Consider the following 19970-nt stretch of genomic DNA (forward strand, 5'->3'; position numbering starts at 1 on the left):
CCTGAATTCCGCATATGAGTGAAATGATATGGTATTTGTCTTTCTCTGACCGACTTATTAACCCTAGCTTCCTCCATGTCATTGCAAATGGCAAGATATCATTCTTGTCTTTGACTGAATAATATTCCATTATATATACCACAGCTTCTTTATCCATTGATCAATCGATGGACACTTGGACTGTTTCCCTATCGTGGCTATTGTAAATAAGGCTGCTATAAACATTAGGGTGCATGTATCCCTTTGAATTAGTGTAAATACCCAGCAGTGTGATTGCTGGATGGTAGGGCAGTTTTATTTTTAATTGTTTAAGGATCCTCCATACTGTTTTCCACAGTGGTTCCACCAGTTTGCGTTCCCACCAACAGTGTACCAGTGCTCTTTTCCTCTACGTTCTCTCCAACACCTGTTGTTTCTTGGGTTGTTGATTTTAGCCATTCTGAAAGATGTGAGGTGATATCTTACCATGGTTTTGATTTGTATTTCCCTGACGGTAAATGATGATGGACATCTTTTCATGTGTCTGTTAGTCATCTGGATGTCTTCTTTGGGAAAATGTTTATTCAGGTCCTCTGCCCATTTTTAAATTGGATTATTTGTCTTTTGGAGTTTGAGTTTTCTAAGCTCTTTATATCTTTTGGGTACTAACAATTTATCAGATATATCATTTGAAAATATCTTTTCCCATTCTGTAGGTTGCCTTTTAGTTTTGTTGATTATTTCTTTTGCTGTACAACTTTTTATTTTGATGAATCTTAAGTGTCTCTTAAGGCCCTTGATTAAGACTCTTATAGTTATTTCTCAAACATCCTGGTGGTCCAATATATTATTAGCATTAAATCACACACCCCACGCCATCCCCATTTTGCTACAGGACTTGAGCATAAGTGAGATAATATCTAACTGGCTTCATTTCTCATACACCAGACTTTGAAATAAAGTTCATGAAAGTCCGCTTTCCATGATGTTACCATACTTGTCAGGCCTTTTCTGGGGAGGATTTGAATATAGCCTTGCCATTGTTTCTATTTTGATAGAAATTTTTTTTTAAAAAAAGGGTAGTTCATGGAAACTCTGGTAGACATCCCATGCAGAAATTATATAACTGGGGCGCCTGGGTGGCTCAGCGGGTTAAAGCCTCTGCCTCTGGCTCAGGTCATGATCCCAGAGTCCTGGGATTGAGCTCCGCATTGGGCTCTCTGCTCGCTGGGGAGCCTGCTTCCTTCTCACTCTCTGCCTACTTGTGATCTCTCTCTCTGTCAAATAAATAAATAAAATATTTAAAAATAAATAAGTAAATAAATAAGTAAATGTTTGAAAAAAAAAAGAAATTATATAACCTTTGTAAAGATCCAATTGGTGAACAGCAGGGTGCATTTTATAATGGATATTGAAATTAGCAAATAAAAACACCCAAACATTGGTTTTTCAAGAACTATCCCTCTCACTGACATAAATAACATTACTTTCATTATGATAGTCCAAATTTCCATGCTTGCCTTGGGCTTTACCATCATTCTGTTTTTAATTGTTTTAAAATAAATCTCCTGTGTTTCTTTTAAATGGAGTCACTCAATTGATAGGACCACCCTAGCATTGTTCCCAAACCAACATATTGAAGTAATTATTTGGGGATTATTTTAGGAATTTAAGGGAGAGGACTATTTAATGCAAATTTATACTTAAATCACAACATTTGTTACAAATATCGTTGTACCTAGTGAGCACCGGATGAAGAACTTAAAACTGACTTCTTTTCCTCTCATAGAGTTGTTTGAAAAGTGAACATTCTGGTAAGGCAGTTATTGGGGGGGGGCATGTAACAGACATAACTGAGCTAGAATATGATATGAATATTTGAATCCAGAGTCCTCAGAATGTAGTAGTAGATCATTTCCCCTTTTTATCCATCTTCACCGAATGGGTTTTAGATATATAACTAATGGTTGGAACATCTTCTTCCCCACTTTATCATAAACTTGATGTCCTTTTTCTTTCCCCTTGTTTTAGTTATATCCCTGTGACTTCTCTTTTGTCTCTTTCTGGTTATCTATGACATCAGAGAGATGCTACTCTCCAGAAAATGTGGTGGGTTAGAGCTGTTTAACCCAATGCATGATTCTTCCTGAGGAGATCGTGGGGTAATCCCTACCTCTTGTATAGTGGTAATAATTCTATCTTTGGAAAACATTCAAAGAATATGGCCAATATTATTGCTCTGATTCTAGTACTCTTACTATATATTTATTATTTATGAATCAGCAGTTTCTGTTAACTGCCTCCTCTGTATTTTATTCCAGAATAATCTTTGTGGAGTTGGTGGTTGTTAAAATAAACATGAGGAGTCAATGATGTAGTTATTCGTACCCATTGCTTCCCCCTCACTTGACGTTTTCCAGGATGGCCAAAGCTGCAGGGTGTTGCACAAAACCAGAGTGTTGCTAGTTTTGTGCTCCGGAGTGGGGTGTTTTCCTGGGACAGTTCTGCTGAATTTGGAAAAGCTCATGTAACATTCTCGGGCAACACCAGGAGTTCTGAAAGCACCATTTAAGTCCCTAAACATAGATACCTTGACGTGTAGTTTGTTGTGACAGGGGGTCCAATCTTCTGTGTGTGTGTGTGTGTGTGTGTGTGTATGTATGTGTGTGTGTGTGTGTGTGTGTGTGTGTGTATTTCAAAACCATGGGGCAGAGAAGGATGTGAATATACACCAGCAACAGGAAAGGGATCATTTACAAATATTGTAAAATAATCTCCATTCAGGAGTCAAAGGATTTTGAGTTTAAATCCTTCTTTGTAGTTGTTTCATTCTTTAGTTTCAAAAAATGTAACCTTCCAGACCCTGCCCTGCACATCTTCACATGAACTAGTTGTCCCGCATGAGCTAGATGTATTTTCCCTTGGGCAAGTATGCCTCCCGAGTCCCCAATAAAGTCACTGTTGAAATTTTGTCAGACTTTGAGGTGGTTACTTAACCTGACTCAGCTTTATTTTCTTAGTTTATAAATAAAGATAATAACTATAATGGTTAGGATAATGTTAGTTATTATAACAGTTAATTCCCAAATTATCAGTGGCTTACCATGATAGAAGCCGATTTCTCGTCATAGTCTGATGTGGATGTACCTCACCAAGGGCCTTTTCTCACAGTTTCAGTCAAGGACCCAGAGTCCTTCCCTCTGTAACTATTCCCTTCTCTAGGTCCTCGGAACCCCATTCATTAAGCTCACAAGAAAGAGAGACATGGTGGCAGAAGTACACAGCTTCTTACCCACTTGGCTGAGTCCTGCCTGCCCTTGCCCACTTTGGTCCTTTTCACTTCTCAGTCTTGCAGGCTGTGCTACTCAAAAACACACCAATGTGTTACTTCCCTCGTGATTTTATTTTCTTCTTTCCATTATTCTCTCTTTCAACACATATGCCTTGACTAAAGTACTTTTCAAACACTCGGTTTCTTCTTTATTTCCATGATTTAGATTTATCAAAATTCATAGACATTTTAATAAAAGTATAGAGCGTAGTTCTTCCTACTGATGTCCATATCCTGCTGAATAGCAATAGCAGTTTTAGAATTGTTTGTATTTTAATTTACGACAAATATTTGAGTTTAGAATGAAATCTCTCTAAGAATGTAGTCAAAGAGTAATTTTACTTTTGAATTAATATAATTTAAGTAGATAATTTATTCAGATATTAGAAGAAAATTTAAAAGTTACAAAAGAGCATACAGTAAAATATTTGTTTTTCACTCTATTCCCTAGTTGGCTAGTTCCCCTCCTGGCAGAAAACAAATGTTCTATTAAAGAAACGGTTTCTCTATTTCCTTCCAATGATGTGTGTGTGTGTATGTGTGGAATATTTTCATTTTTTAAAGAAATTCTAGTATTCTGTACACACTATTCTACTGTTGGGTTCTTTTTTCACACCTTATAATAGTGTTTTTTCTCAGGGCTTACAACTTGCCCATTCCTTTAAACACTCATGATATTCCTTATTTGAGTGTTTCATAATTTATTTAACCAGTTCCCTACTGAATATTATATAGATGTTTTCAATCTTCAGCTATCACAAATCGTGCTACAATGAGTAACCTCACACTTACATAAATAATTCTGCAGATAGGCAACTTTCGGATCTTTGCTAATCTGATGGGTTAAAAAAAGGGGGGGATACCTTGGTTATGAAAGAGGTTGAATTGAGTATTCCTAGAAGAATTTAGAGAGCTTCGCTGCCTATTCATTTGCTTTGTCCTTATGGGATATTTTTAAATATTTTCTTATTGATTCATAAGTGCTCATTATGTAACAGGAAGCTGGCTGTGTGTCTCTGATCTGCATTGCAAGGACTCCCAACCACGAGCTTTGGTTTGTCTGTTTGCCGTTATGAGTTTTCTGTTGGTTTGCTTATTTGTTTAGGTCTGTGTCTTACAGAATTTTTGATATGAGTATAATCATATGTCTCATATATTTTATATCATAGTTTTTAGTTTGACTTGTAATATTTTAAAAGACTTTTTTATCCCCAGACTGTGAAAGAATTCTGTCATGTTCTAATTACTTTGTGGTTCTACCTTTTATGTTTAAATTGTTGATCCATCTGGACCTTGTTGTTAGATACATGGTATAGATCCAATTTTATTTGCTTATTTCCAGATGGCCACCCAGTTGTCCCAACACCTTTTCTTGAAAACCTATCTTTTCCCTACTAGTAAAAGAAAAGCAAGCTTCATTTCACACTACATCTCTCCATACACATAGACTTTTTCAGTAGACTTATTTCATTTTCTTAACAGCGCTATCTGTTTCTCCTTCTACCATTACATTTCAGTTTTTTTGTTTTTATTTTTTAAAACATTTATTTATTTATTTAAAGTGGGCTCTACTCCCAGTGTGGGGCTTGAACTCATGACCCTGAGATCAAAATTTGAATGCTCTATCAACTGAGCCAGTCGGGTGCCTCTCCTTTTTTTTTTTTTTTTTTTTAATTTTTGTTTTGTTTTTAGAGTTTATATTATGTCAGCCAAGTAAGGCAGAACCCTTTATGCAAAAGCCCTGATAGACAGAGATCTTTATAGTTTAAAATTGACTGTATAGTAACTGCTTTCCTTTTGTATAAGCCACAGAATTCTTGTATTTCATGACAGTGTACAATTAATCCCTAAGTAACACTTTCCCTTCACCTTGGGACAGTAGGTCTTAATGTTGGCCTGAGATTATTTCAGGAGCCTCAAAATAGGCAAATACCCTGAGACTGATATGGAGTGACACCCGGACATTAAAAACAAAAACACAAACCCCAGGTTATGGGAGTAGCGAGTGTTAAAAAGTATAGGTATAGTCTATTTTATAAAATGGTTCCACTGATAGATCTTCTAGAATGAACTATATGTTCATTCTTTCTACCAATTCTTTGTTCTAGTTTTTCACCATTTTCATTAGAAGTCTTCACAAGACTATTGTTGTAATTAACCAATAAGATATTTCAAAGCTTTTTCACATGACAGATGTTTACTGAGTACCTATTTTGAATCAGGGCTGTGCTAATGGCATGTGATGGGGAATAAAACTATTGCTTTGAAAAACAAAGCGTTGTTTAAATAAAATCATCATTAAACTAGGGAATTACTAAATTATAAGACAATTACTTATAACATAGGTTATATTATATGTAGTGATATAGAGTACATCCTTTTCTGAATAGTTTGGGAAACCTATAATATATTAATTTTGTCCTTCAGCTCTAAAGGACTATGGCTTGGTATTACAGTTTATTTAATCGAGTACCTTATCCAGGTTTAAAAATATTCTCAAATTTGTTTTGTTGTTGTTGTTGTTTTGTTTTGTTTGTTAAGATTTTGTTTTTAAGTAATCTCTACACCCAGTGTGGAGCTCGAACTCACAATCTTGAGATCAAGAGTCACATGCTCTACCGACTGAGGAAGTCAGGTGTCTCTCAGATTTGCTTTCTAATAGGTACTTCTTAGAATAATCCCACAGATAGATTTCAGCGTGCTAGTTTCCCATACATATAAGTAAAATTGAAATCATAGACATGTGACTAGAGGTTAACAAATATGAATCATTGCTTTTATCTAATAACATCAGGTATTGCAATACTAAGTTAAACAAATTGTTGTTAAGGCAATACTGTTACAGTGGCAGTATCTGGTAATCACAATATAGAGGTATTCTTTAGTGCAAATTAGTGTACTAGATGTTGATTTTTCATTATCTGAAGTACATTTTTCTCTAAAATACGACAATTCAAAAGGAAGGGAAAAGTCCTTAGTGACATAGAAGGTTGACATGCTGGTTATTTATTTCTATTTAAAAATACATTTAAGGGAGCCTGGGTGGCTCAGTGTGTTAAAGCCTCTGCCTTTGGCTCGGGTGATGATCTCAGAGTTCTGGGATCGAGCCCCACCTTGGGCTCTCTGCTCAGCGGGGAGCTTGCTTCCCACTGCCCCACCACCACCTGCCTCTCTGCCTACTTGTCATCTCTGTCAAATGAATAAATAAAATCTTTAAAAATAAATAAATAAATGTACATTTAGATCTTCTTGTAAAATAATGTAGGAGCCCAGAAACTTGGTAAAACAGGTAATCCAGAAAACATTTTCCCATTAACTTTCTACTTCTAGGCTGCATCAGTGAAGTTCATTTAAACTTTTCTTAATAATTTCCCCTAGTTGTTCACTTTTTGCGTTTGAGTGAAAAATGAGTGCCCTGACATCAGGGAGCAAATTCTTTTTTAAAAAGAAAGCATGTGTATAAGATTCTAGGGGATCTGACTGATTTGTGAAGGTAAAGATCAATGAGCTTCTGTGTCTCTTTGGTAGGGCAAAAGCAAGTATAGCAACCTGTGGTAGAAGAATGATTCAGGAAGGGCTGAGAACATTTTTCCTTCTGTTTCCGTATGGCAAATACTGCCGTGTCACCTCATAGCCTTGTAAGATGAGGTAGGATGCCCTAGTTTTTGTTTGCAAAACAAGTTTAAGTCATTTTGAAATCTTAATGCACTGTGCCACTTGACCAACCAGGACCTTCCACCCTTTTTCACACGACCAGGCAATACACTGACTCCAGCATGGACGACCACCTTATACTGTATTATTTCAAGGATATTTTAGATGTAGGATGGATGTTTGGGGTTAGGGTTATTGTTTGTATAAGAGTATGTTAAGTGCCAGTCTTTAGGGTCTATAATCTAAGTATTCCTTATCTCCCTTTCCAAAATGAAATAGAAACCCCTAAGAAGTATTCATTTTTTTCAATGCTAACATCAGCAGTAGGTGACACACTGCGTAACTCTCTCAAAAAGTTAACAGAAGTAAAATTACAGAATATGATATGAGCATCAAACAGACTCCCCACTGAGCATGGACACCCCCCCAACATTGTGGGGTTTGATCTCATAACCCACAAGATCATGACCTGAGTGGAAACTAAAGAGTCTGATGCTTAACTTACTGAACCACCCAGGCTCCCCTTCAAATGCTTTTTATGATCCTAAAATTTCTATTTTTCTTAAACTTGTTCATTCTAAGGTACCTGCTGTACAGAATTTAAATACAGATTTGTCCTCCTTGCTGGATATCATGTGTATTTTAATTCACGATTCATTTACTCATTCATTCTTGGGTCCTTACATACAAAGCTTTTGTGGCGTGATTCACATATTTTAACTACGTATCAGAGTGCCTTCACTTGCCATTTCTTTTAATGTAACATAGCTATACATCCAGTAACAATGTTACATTGCAAGCCAGAGAAAGCAGTAAACAGAACTAAGGAAAAGAAGGATCTGGCTGTCAGTGTAAATGTAAATAGCAGCTGCTCCATTCAAACTGCTTTAAAAACTACACACGGTGAGAGCTTTGCATATAATGGACCAGAGTCAGGTTTTAACATCAAATTTAAGGGACATGCGGCCACCCTCCCATTTGCACTGTTTCATTTCTCTCACTACTGCAAAAGCAGTAGAGGACAAATGAGTGTGTGTGTGTGTGTGTGTGTGTGTGTGTGAGTGTCTGAAAATGCTTTCCAAATATCTTTCTGTGACAATATTGCAATATGCAGATATATCAATATCCATAACTCAACACAATGTACAAAGATGACACTGCGAATGGGTTATTGTGTTAGTGGCAAGATACTTGTAAATCCCAAGATCACATGAGCTTATCCTCTGTCATGTGTTAGGGTCACTGCTTTAGACTATATGCCTCAAATTTGAAATGTCTTGAATTCTCTCCCTTCTGTCATTTTTCTAGCAAAAGTGACCGTCCTATATGGCATTACAATGTCTTTTTTTTTTTTTTTAAGATTTTGTTTATTGGTTTACCAGAGAGAAAGCGAGCATAAGCAGGGGGAATGGCAGGCAAGGCGAGAAGCAGGCTCCCCACTGAACAGGGAGCCTGATACGGAACTTGGTCCCAGAACCCTGGAATCATGACCTGAGCCAAAGGCCGACACTTAACCGACTGAGCCACCCAAGCATCCCACAATGCCTTTATTTATTTTTTTCCAAAAAAAAACTTTGTGCCATTTTTCTGTCAAATATGCATAAATTTTCTTTCTCAATTGGTTAGGGGGAAAAACTGCTAGTAATAAGCCCTTTAAAAATATTTCTTGTACATTGCAGCTTTATCTAAAACCGTGACCCTTCAATAACCAGCACTATCCAGACTCCTCAACATAGGGACCCTCTGCATGAAGTTATGCCCTCTTCCTGTTTAGAGTGGATGACTAAGAAGGATATTTCCTACCATGTGAATATGTGAATCTTAACTAAAAACTGGCCACTGCTTTGAAATTGGGGGGGGAGGGGTGGAAATCATGATCCCTAATTCACAAAGCATTATCTGACCTAATTCCCCCATGTTGACCACCTTTTCCCCCTTTGAACATCAATAAAACGTTTTCTCTCTAACACTCACATGATGCTTGTAGTACAATAGCTTGTGTTATAAATAATAACAACATGATGTCAGTAAACATGAGCAGATGATAGTGCTCATATAGGTTGCTGCGTAAATTAGAAAGTGCTACTAAGGTGTTTTTTGCTACTGTTATGGGAGTGGTTGTCGATGCCCTTTTATATGCCTCATTACTCCTACATATGCACTGCACCTTGAGCAAAGTAGGAGCTCAGTATATGTGCAGTGAAAACTTGTTTTTGTTTTTGTTTTGTTTTTTTTTGAGTTTTTGTGCTCAAGTGAAATTTGGCTTGAGCTTTAAAACTACTATTGTTTTCAAGGTTGAACTTTATCCCCAAATCTTACTTGGCAGATAAGCCATTTTTACCTCATTTCTTACCAATTTATTCAGGTTTAAGATTTTTGTGGAAGACTAAAAGTTACTTATGATTTTACTATACTTAAAAAGCACTATGTTTTTATTAGTGTGCATAAGAAGCATTGCACACTGTGCTAAAAGGTACTGAAGACTGCCATGAAGCCTGATATGCTGGTACTATGATCACAGAATATTGCATCCTTGCAAACAGAGTGGTGTGAAATCGATAAAATTCATTGTTCTCCCCTTTCCAATGTGTTCCAGGTTCTTTGGAAAGTTACTTGGACCCTTTGTCAATATTATGATAGATCTCCTAGGAAAGATATCTGAATGTTTCAAATACACTAAGGTTAGGTTTTAGGTTGATCAACAACAGAATGGCAAACCCATTGAGTTTTTCCCTCTGGCATTAACCTGTAGGATCTGAGAAGCTAAACTGGTCTCTAGGAAAATCAAAACTCCTAGATTGTTTTTCTTGTTTTCCCCGCAGTTTTTCACACGCCCCTGCCTGGTAAGTAGCTTCTCTGTTCCTCATTTTCTCCTCCTCCTAATCTACCCCCACCCCAAAAGTCTTCTCCTTAGTATTATTTAGAACAAATAGGAAAAAAATGATCTATCTGACCACAAAGAAGGAGGAGGCTTGAGGAAAATATAAAGTGTTACTCTTACTGAGTTTAGACATTTGTGGAAAACTGACTTTTATTGTCTGCCAACAGGGGAAGCTTTACACTTGGCTCGGGATTTTGGCTACACTTGTGAAACAGAGTTTCCAGCCAAAGCTGTAGGAGAACATCTTGCCAGACAACATATGGAACAGAAAGAACAGACAGCACGAAAAAAGATGATCCTAGCGACCAAGTAAGCAGAATGGGAAGCTCTGTGTGCCTTCTCTCAGTTTTTCCATTTTCTTTGAGTGAGGGAAAGAGTCTAGAAAGTACCAGCTCTCTAAAGCAGGGGGTCTCACGTTTCAGCAGATATATTACACAAGGACACACCCTTAGCCCCGGCCTTGTGCCATAGCAAGATTTACAAACTGCCTTTGTTTAGTGATGATGAGTTTTTAGAAAACCTCTTCAGAATATGCAGGCATTCTTAGGAGAAAAGTATTAGGAAATGTAGATTCCAGGCAAATATGTCATTAACTTCTATGTGATTTGGTCTAAACCACTCACTGCACCTTGGTACATGAGGATGAAGATCTCTAAACACTGTGAATGTCTGGAGAATATGAAAAAAGAGGACCCAGGTATGTGAGAGGTAACACAGAGTCCTCTAGGACCAAGGGATCACCATCACTGCCCCCATCTTTTCTAGTGTATAATGAAGCAAACAATCCCTATCCTGCCCCACCTGAAATGTTGATACTGTCAAAAAGAAAAGATGGCATGTATGAGAAAGCTTCTGAAAATTGTAAAAAGTCCAACAAAAATGTGAATTAAAATAATGACAGAGATGATGTAAGAAAGGGGAAGCTTGCATAAGATGAGTTCACACTCCCTCAAACTTGACAGTTCTTTGATAAGGAATGGAAGAACTACCATAGATGCTGTGAAAAGCCAACAAAATAGTCAAACTGTGCTGCAAGTCATGTTCAAACTTTTAGAGAAAAATCTTTCAGACAGTAGCTAATTCTTACTCTCTTCTCTTTATTAAAATAAGTTATGCTACATAATAGACTTAATAATCTTGCTAATTTCCTAACTGTATATTCAAATTTTAGAACTAATAGTCTCAAGTGGGTTAAGCTATCATCTCTAAATTAGTTTCTTATTTGGGGAAAACTTTCAAAGAGAGAGTATAAGGTAGATCGCATTAAAGACGCTGCTTCTTAGAAACTGATGGAAAAAGACTTCACAACAGGTTAGCTAAAATCTAAATGGCCTCAAAATGCATAAAATCAAAACTAAATATTTCTTCTACCAACTTCTAATGTCACATAGGTCTTTTTGTGTGTTTTTACAAGTTTAAGGGCTTAAATGGGATACCTACCATCCAACAGTCTTGCTCACGATATTGAGTCCCTTATTTGGGATTGGTGCTGCTTGTGGCTGCACTGTTTGGGTTTGGGATATACCTTTGTATTACTCTTCTGAGAATAACTTAGATGGTTCGTCTTGCCCCAGAGAGAAGGAAAACGAAAGGTGGAGGCAAAAGGAGAAAAAAAGTAAAACAAGAAAACAAAAGGGAAAGGAACAGCTGAGAAAGAAAATGAAGACCAAGAGTTAGAAAAGAAACTTATAAGGCAGGTATAAAATGTGGATTTAAGATTTTGGAATAGATCTTATTGTGTGCAAGCTCCTGAAAACTTGCTATTAGAAAGAGCTGAACCTGGATTTTTTGTGTGGCTTATCTCCTGGGGGATCTTTTCTTTGGTTTTGCTTCTGCTCTTACCCCTTACACGGAAGGACCCAGAGGGGTCTTCATCAGTAATATTTCAGTTTCTCCAGGAGGAGCAGAAAGTACACATAGTCAGTACGAATTCTCAATATCATAAAGACATGTTCAGATCAAGAGAATAATACACTGCTAGAAGTTAGCTAGTGTCCTGCAGGTGTTTCCAAAGCTTGGTCTCTTTCTAGCCAGCAGGATTATACAGATTTTTCCAATATGTATACCCATAAGACACTTATGAATGACTCGGTTATCCCCAGATATGCATTATCCAAGAGAAGTCACCTTTATATTTTCTACCTCAAAATTAGTTTGTTATAGTCTCATCAGGCTTATTCTAAGACTTTCTCTCCCTACTCTAGAGCAGTCCTTCCTTTTGTGCCCCTTACCCCACAAGGGTTCCATAGCTGCTCACCTCTACCGCCCACAGCAATGCCGCCATTAACATTCAAGTACCCATTTTCTTGAGAGTTCCCATAACTCTGTTTAAATGTCTGTACATTCAAACCAATGCAGAGATTTTGTTTTCATAGAAGTCCAATGTTAGAACTTGAGGAGATTAAGAGAAGTATTTTCATATTTGCCCAAGTTGTGCTGAGACATCTATTTTACAGTAGTGGAGTCAACTTGGGAGTAGTATTTTCCTTTTGCCTAGGATCTCAAAAATGTCTATTTTTAGATGATATTTTGAATTTTGGTTTCATAAAATATTGTGAGAACAGAAAACATGTACTTTTCTTCAATCTTTCTGCCCATAGCTGGACATTTGTAAACCATTAAATAATCAAGAATTGGGCTCACTGATTCCAGTAACCTTAAGTTTTATATGAGTAAATAGGTCATAAACATTTAGAAATTAGGAGAGAGCCTGTATAATTTTTCTTTGTCTTTTTGGTTGTGTATATCTGCCCCATCTTCTTATTGGACAATGTGAAACAAGAATGAGAGACTGTGTAGTCATTACAAATATATACAAGACAAGGAGTTATCAACCTAAGTGGATTAGTTAAGGGATGTGTAGGAATAACAAGCTTTTCCTACAATATATGAATGGATCCAATATGTGTTCTGAGCAGTTTCTAATTTTCTAATAGTGAAGTTTTGGATATTTTCAAATAAAATCTTCAACATTGAAATTAAGTAGCCTACATGGATACCCATGCATTCTAGTTAGCTCGTCTTTGTTCACAAGACTGTGACAATGGCATCAAAAATACATATGAATTTCAAAATCTTTGGATAAGAGATCCAATAACTGATCTGCATTGTTGGATTGGCTTACATGTTTCTCTTTTACCTCTATGAATAATGGATTCAGTTGTATGTAATTGTGTTGCCAACTGTATAATTAAATGAAAGGCCTATTGACGAAGGGTAGAGCCTCCTAATTCCCCTTAATTTCTTGTGTTTTGTTGATTAACCAAATATCTTGGTGTAATTAGACAATTAATTATATAGGAAAGACAGACACTGAAATAGACCATTTTTGAGTTCTAAAAATGTACTGGACAAAACATTTGATTCATAGAAAACACATTAAACTTCTTCATTGAATTTAGAACTAAATATGCTTAACATTTGATCTGCATTAAGGTAAAGCAGAATCATTAACACGTTTTAATTGTTACCATAACAATAATTGTCAAAAAGGGAAACACAAAACTTGAAATTCAGATATCGGCTTAAAAATTATGTCCTTAAGGACAGTGACGTAAGTGATAAAGTTAGAATTTATGATTCACCGAAGATCATCTTGTGTTACATAATTCATAATGTGTCATTTTGTTTTGAGAAACGAGTATTTCTTATTGTAGTTTTATAAATAAAATTTAAAATAAGGACGAAACTAGTCATAAAAATAATAACTCCGTAACTGTCATAATGAGATGATGATCATAATTGCCCAAGGGGAGTCTACAAAATTGTCATCTGTTTTTAAGTCAAGAAGCTGTCCTAAATCAGTGAGTTAAGAGCAGCAGAATCAAATACCAGAGGTCGAGAATTCTGGAACTGCTCCTGGTACAGCTTCCTTTATAGTGTAGCTGAATTACTTAGCATAAGTTCAATTTTTCCACACTTGGCCTTTTTCTCATTTCTTCAGCAACTTTAAGTTTATTATAACTTGCTGTATTATTTATACAGTATAAGGAAGTTGATTTACCAGCTTATAAGCTAATTTATTCAATCATCCAAATAATTCCAATATCATACCACAAGAACTAAAGCAATGTTTTGACATTCAAATTTTTAAATATATTTTAATCTGATATAAAATTAAAAGACTCATCTTAAACAACTCCAATATTTTTTATAATAATGGTTCCTACTGATGACCTACCAAATAGTAATTCATATTGCCAGTCTGAAAAATGATAGCATGAATCTGGATTTTAAATTTTATTTAGAAATTGCCTAAAAAATAAAGATAACAGTATATCTAACTCTATTCAGTAACACAAAGTAACAGATAATGATGCCCTACCAAATTACATCATTTGAGGCTACCGACTGGCATCAAAAACTTAGTTTAAATTGTAGTAAATCTGAAAGTCAATCAACTAAGTCTAACTCAGAACAGAAAAAGTGATAAATTCAGATCAAATATTCTTAATGAACATATACACATGCAGTTGTTAAAAGCATGCATTAAGATGCTATATCTCAGAGACTAAAATATTAGCTGGAGGATATGGAGGATCCTGTTTGATTTAGAGCAGATCAGGGCTCTTTCTGGTTTTTTGTTTTTCCTCTCCTTATGATCCGCTTTTACTTTCAATTAGGTTCATAATGAAAAGGGCAATTTCTGTGAACTCACACTATCTGAAAATCACACTTAAGGGTACCTTTTGCAAGAAACAGTATTACATGGGATATAACAATCATTTTTGTGAAGCTAGTGGGCTGAATTGTAGTAAATGACTTTGTACTTTAAATAGTAAAATATGAATTCAGTTCACAGCAGTCTAAATTCTAATGAAATGCTGGGAAACAGGATTTTCCAAAGTTTGCTTGAATCATGGCCTTGAAAGGAAACTGTAACTTGATTTAAACTTTTTACAAATGTGATATCCCCTCCAAAACTCATATTTTAATTTCTTAAAAAAACAATGGTTCAGTGCGATTCTTTTATATAGATATTTTTATGCTGAGGTTGATCTGTGAATATTCACCTTAAAAATGAACACAGTTTTGTCAGTGTCATGGGCTGTTGATCACTTCCAAAATTTTTACAGTTTTCCTATAGTTTGGGAGCAAAGTCACCATTGTGAACCTCATCTGTTTGTTGTAGATGGAACTTTGGAGGTTGCTTTATGAACATTAACCTAGTCCTCTTTAAATTAATTAATTAGCTAATTAATTAATTATAATTTTTTAATTTCATCCTCCTTTAAGTGAGAAAGCAGATTTTTGGTAAATATCGTGGGATGAAATTAAAGCCCCATATTAAGAGTTCAATTTCAATGATGAATCTTTTTATTTTAGACAAATTTGTAAAGAATTCCAAGATCTCTTGAGCCAAGACAGATCACCACTGGGATCCTCCAGACCCACTCCAATTCTAGACCTTGACATCCAGAGACACCTAACACATTTCAGGTAAGACTGGTTTTCCAATCTCCGCAGACTCTCTTTTAAATTCTTAAGTCATCTTTATGAACCCAGATACTTTCGTATTCCTATCACAGTTCTATTTAAAGACAGCACTTATATATTCATATAGTGACTGACTGGATCTTTTGAAATTGTAAGCATATAAGATCAAATTATAAAAATAACTAACGCATGAAACATTTTAGATCAGAAAATTTAGCGTCTTTTTGCAATTTTGAGGAAATTGTGACTTTGCAAGTGAACAATATTATTTCAAGTAAAGACACTTTTGTTTTTTGTGGTTTTTTTTAAAGATTTTATTTATTTATGTGACAGACAGAGATTACAAGTAGGCAGAGAGGCAGGCAGAGAGAGAGGAAGGGAAGCAGGCTCCCTGCCGAGCAGAGAGCCTGACGCGGGACTCGATCCCAGGACCCTGAGATCATGACCTGAGCCGAAGGCAGAGGCTTTAACCCACTGACCCACCCAGGCACCCCAAGTAAAAACACTTTTGAATCAGGATTCTGAAACCATTTAAATAACTTCTTTATCTTGGTGAGGTACATTGTTGAATGGACAGGTGATATGACACAAACTAATGGGACATCATACACTGATTTTACAAGTGTATATTAATAATTTCTGCCCAATTAGAAGCTGCAAATGACTCAAATTAGACCACACGTATATTTTAAAGCTCCTGGAATGTGTTATTGAAAGCGCATTTAATATTTTATTTTCTGATTTGCTTTGGAGAAGAATAGAATTTTTTTTCTGGTTAATTTATACCCTACATGCAATATGGAAAGGAAGAAGATAATCACTCAGGTAACTTCCAGTTTCAAAGCCCTAAAATTCTAAGCCTTACATGATATTTCTCATCAATGTAAAAAATATTTTATCTTCTTTTAACTATCACTATTTGGTTTAAAAAACAATGTTAAGCAGGGGGTCCTGGGTGGTTCAGTTGGCTCACCATGTTGATCTCAGCTCAGGTCTTGAGTTCAAGTCCCACGTTGGGCTCTGCACTGGCTTGGAGCCTACTTAAAACAAAACAAAGCAAGCAAACAAATAAAAACAATGTTAAATAAAGACAATTGTACATTAAATTTTAAAATGTTTTCAGTACCTCTCACTAATGATAATGCTGTCAGGGAGGACACTGCATTATATAAAATAGTAGATATTTTGATGAGTTGGAATTTTATCTGCAACACCAGAGACTTTTAAATAGAGTATTTTATCTGGCATCATGCCACAAGTCTCCTTAAGATATGGTAGATACATCTTTGAAGACTATATTTTGGGTTTACTTTCTAAAAATGCACCAGATAGACCAAAAATCTATCTCACAGGACTTTTCTCCCAGCACTCAGTTGGGTTAATGAAAGTGAGTATAATAACATTGGTAGAAATTGCAATGCCCAGAAGTTAAGGGGAAGAGGCTTCAAAGTCCATAGAACCATCTTCAAATCCAGACCCTCATTCTGGTGAGCTGGGTAGTTTTGGGGTGGCATGCATTCTTTCCAACCCTCAATCTCCCTAGCTTTAAATCAAATAAGAACCCTTCCATTATATGACAATAGTAAGCTAACATGACAGAACGCATATAGGGGAGCCGGCCTGGCTTGTAATTCTGGATCTTGAGGCTGTGAGTTCAAGTCCCACCTGGGGCATAGAGCTTACTTTAAATAAATTAATATGTGAAAAATAAAGTGAGATAATGAATATAAAGTAAGCATTTAGTGAATGATGGGTTGTTTACTTTGCTGCCAATCAAGGTTTAGAAGGTATGGTTTGCTCCACTGTCCTATCTGTACAAATATTTTTCATATTTTTTATCCACACTAAAGATATTTGTAATTTTTACAGAAGTTCAGTTCTGAACTTAATTTTTATGCAAAATCAAGTCTCGATTTAAGGAAGTTTGTGAAGTGACAAATACACTCTATAGAAGAATTTACTGTTAAAACACAGGGAATTCAGATTTTATATCATAGCTACGAGGTTATTTCTAGTTACAGGTGCCACAGCCTTCATCAGACAGTGAGCTGTCTTTTTTCAGACTCAAAACAAAATACAGCATCAATGTGTAAATTGAATACTAGCAACAGTGTAAAATAAATAGGCAAGCCATGTATTTGCTCAGCATAGGCACAATCTGCTAATTTATTGATACTGTAGTTAGTTGCCAAATCAATGTCATAGAACTCCTTAAAGAGAAAACTTTGACTTCTAAACTTGAGCTGAGTGTTTCCTTCCTAGGCTTTATTTGCTTGTATTTACCTCCCCCCTATGCAGAATATGATAATAAGCTAGTCTGGTGCTGTCCAGAAAAAAGCTACATATACTGAAAATTGCCCCCCCTCCTCCCATCCTCAGTTAAAAAAGAGATTATATTTTGGGTTAAAACTCTTAAGGTTACGTATGGCTGCAGATTCTTAGTCACAGCAACTCCAAATATACAGCCATATGTTAAAAGAATTTAACACTACATGGTCTATCTACTTATAAAAGTATCATCAATACAGTTTTGGTATTATTATTTATATATTAATATATATGGGCACAAATATAATATATTATTATTATGAATATTGTTATATATTAAGTATTTTGTTATTTTAAGTATTATTTAAGTATTATAAATATTGTTATATATTAAGTATACTTAAGTATATATTAAGTATCAGAAAGTTATGATTTCCTATTTATTATCCCTTTTTAAGATTCTCCAGATTTTTTATTTGCTTTGTTTTCACTACATTCCAGATTATTTATTTTGATGAGATGTTCCGATTTCATAATGGAAGGTCGTAGGAGGATAGAAATCACTTAACTAAAATTCACTTTATAGCAAACTTCCTAAATTATATCTTTTTTAATTGTGATAATAAGCACTTACATAAAATTTACCATCTTAACCACTTTTGAATGAACAATTTAGCAGTGTTAAGTACAGGCACATTGTTGTGCCAACAGCTCTCCAGGACTTTTTCATTTGGCAACTCTGAAACTCTATAACCATTAAACAACTCCCCATTTCCTCTCCCCCTAGCCCATGGCAGCTCTCATTCTACTTTCTGTCTCTGCGATTTTAATTTTAACTCTGTGTCTCTAGATGACTCATGTAAGTAGAATCCTACAGTATGTCTTTTTGTGCCTAGTTTATTTCACTTAGTATAATGTTCTCAAGGTTCATCCATATTGTAGCGGAAATTAATTTAAAATTAATTAATTTAAATTAATTTAAAAAGGAAGGAAATTCTTAAAAAGGAATTTCCTTCCTTTTTAAAACTGAGTAATAGTCATTGTCTGTATATGCTACATTTGCTTATCTACTGGTTCCTTAATGGGTACTTGGGTTGCTTCTACCTCTTGGCTGTTGTGAATAGTACTGCTATCAAAATGGATATGCAAATACCTCTTTGAGATCTTGCTTCAATTCTTTTGGATATATACCCAGAAAAGAATTCGTATATTCTATAGTAATTCTTTTTAATTTTTTGAGAAATTATCATAGACCTATAATACATGAAAGAGATTTTATAATAGAAGATTAAGCAGAGTACAGTAACTACCTGGGGTAGTTAGATAATGCATTCATCTTTCTATCCACAGTACTTGACACATGGTATGTACCCAATTAAATATGTTAGTTGTTTTTCTTAGCGTCTGCACCATTTTACATTCCCACCGACAGGACACAAGGGTTCTAATTCCCCCACATCCATACCAACACTTACTATTTACTGTTTCTATTTTTTTAGAAGATTTTATTTATTTATTGACAAATACAGATCACAAGTAGGCAGAGAGGCAGGCAGAGAGAGAAAGAGGAGGAAGCAGGCTCCCTGCTGAGCAGAGAGCCCGATGTGGTACTCCATCCCAGGACTCTGGAATCATGACCTGAGCCGGAGGCAGAGGCTTTAACCCACTGAGCCACAGAGGTGCCACTCTATTTTTATTTTTAATAGCAGCTATCCTAATGTGTATGAAGTGAATCTCATTGTGGTTTTGATTTGTATGTCCCTAGGGATGAATGATGTGAGGCATCTTTACATAAGCCTTTAACTGTTTCTATGCCATTTTTTGAAGAAAGGTGTATTCACGTCCTTTACCCATTTTTAATCTGGTTATTCCCTTTTTGCTATTGAATTGTAAGCTCTTTATATAGTCTGGATATTAGCCTCTTTTAGATATAGGATTTGAAAATATTTTCTTTCATTCTGTAGGTTGCCTTTTTATTCTGTTGATTATGTCCTTCGATGTACCAAAATTTTTATGCTGTTCATCTTGCCTTTTTTTTTTATTTAACTTTTGTTGCCTGTGTCATATCCATGAAATCCTTGGCAAATTCAAAGTCATGAAGCTTTCCCCCATTTTCTTCTAAGAGTTTTATAGTTGTAGGTCTTATGTTTAGGTCTTTGATGGATTTTGAGTTAATTTTTATATATAAGATAAGGTAGATGTCCACTTTCATTTTTCTACATGTCTTAAACTATATGTCCTTTTAAACAAAAGATACATGGTTAACATTTCCAGTTAAAACCCAAATCAAAGTCTCCTGATGTATATCAAGTTTAAATGTATGTCTTTTTTTTTTTTTTTACTCTGCATTTATCTAAAAAATCCTCAAAAGAATAGCTTAATAGGACAATAAAGGTCAGTTTGTAGCCTGACATTGAAAAA

General features: G+C 35.4%; 1 protein-coding gene across 1 annotated transcript in view; it reads left to right on the forward strand.

The window, feature by feature from the left end:
* Positions 1-19970, forward strand: part of TFAP2D (transcription factor AP-2 delta) — a 53541-nt gene that overhangs the window by 17635 nt on the left and 15936 nt on the right. The window contains exons 5-6 of the mRNA XM_059176379.1: positions 10013-10154; positions 15171-15284. Coding sequence (XP_059032362.1) covers positions 10013-10154; positions 15171-15284 — 256 coding nt within the window. The remainder of the gene's footprint in view (positions 1-10012; positions 10155-15170; positions 15285-19970) is intronic.

Source organism: Mustela lutreola, chromosome 6, assembly GCF_030435805.1.
Source record: "Mustela lutreola isolate mMusLut2 chromosome 6, mMusLut2.pri, whole genome shotgun sequence".
NCBI lineage: Eukaryota > Metazoa > Chordata > Mammalia > Carnivora > Mustelidae > Mustela > Mustela lutreola.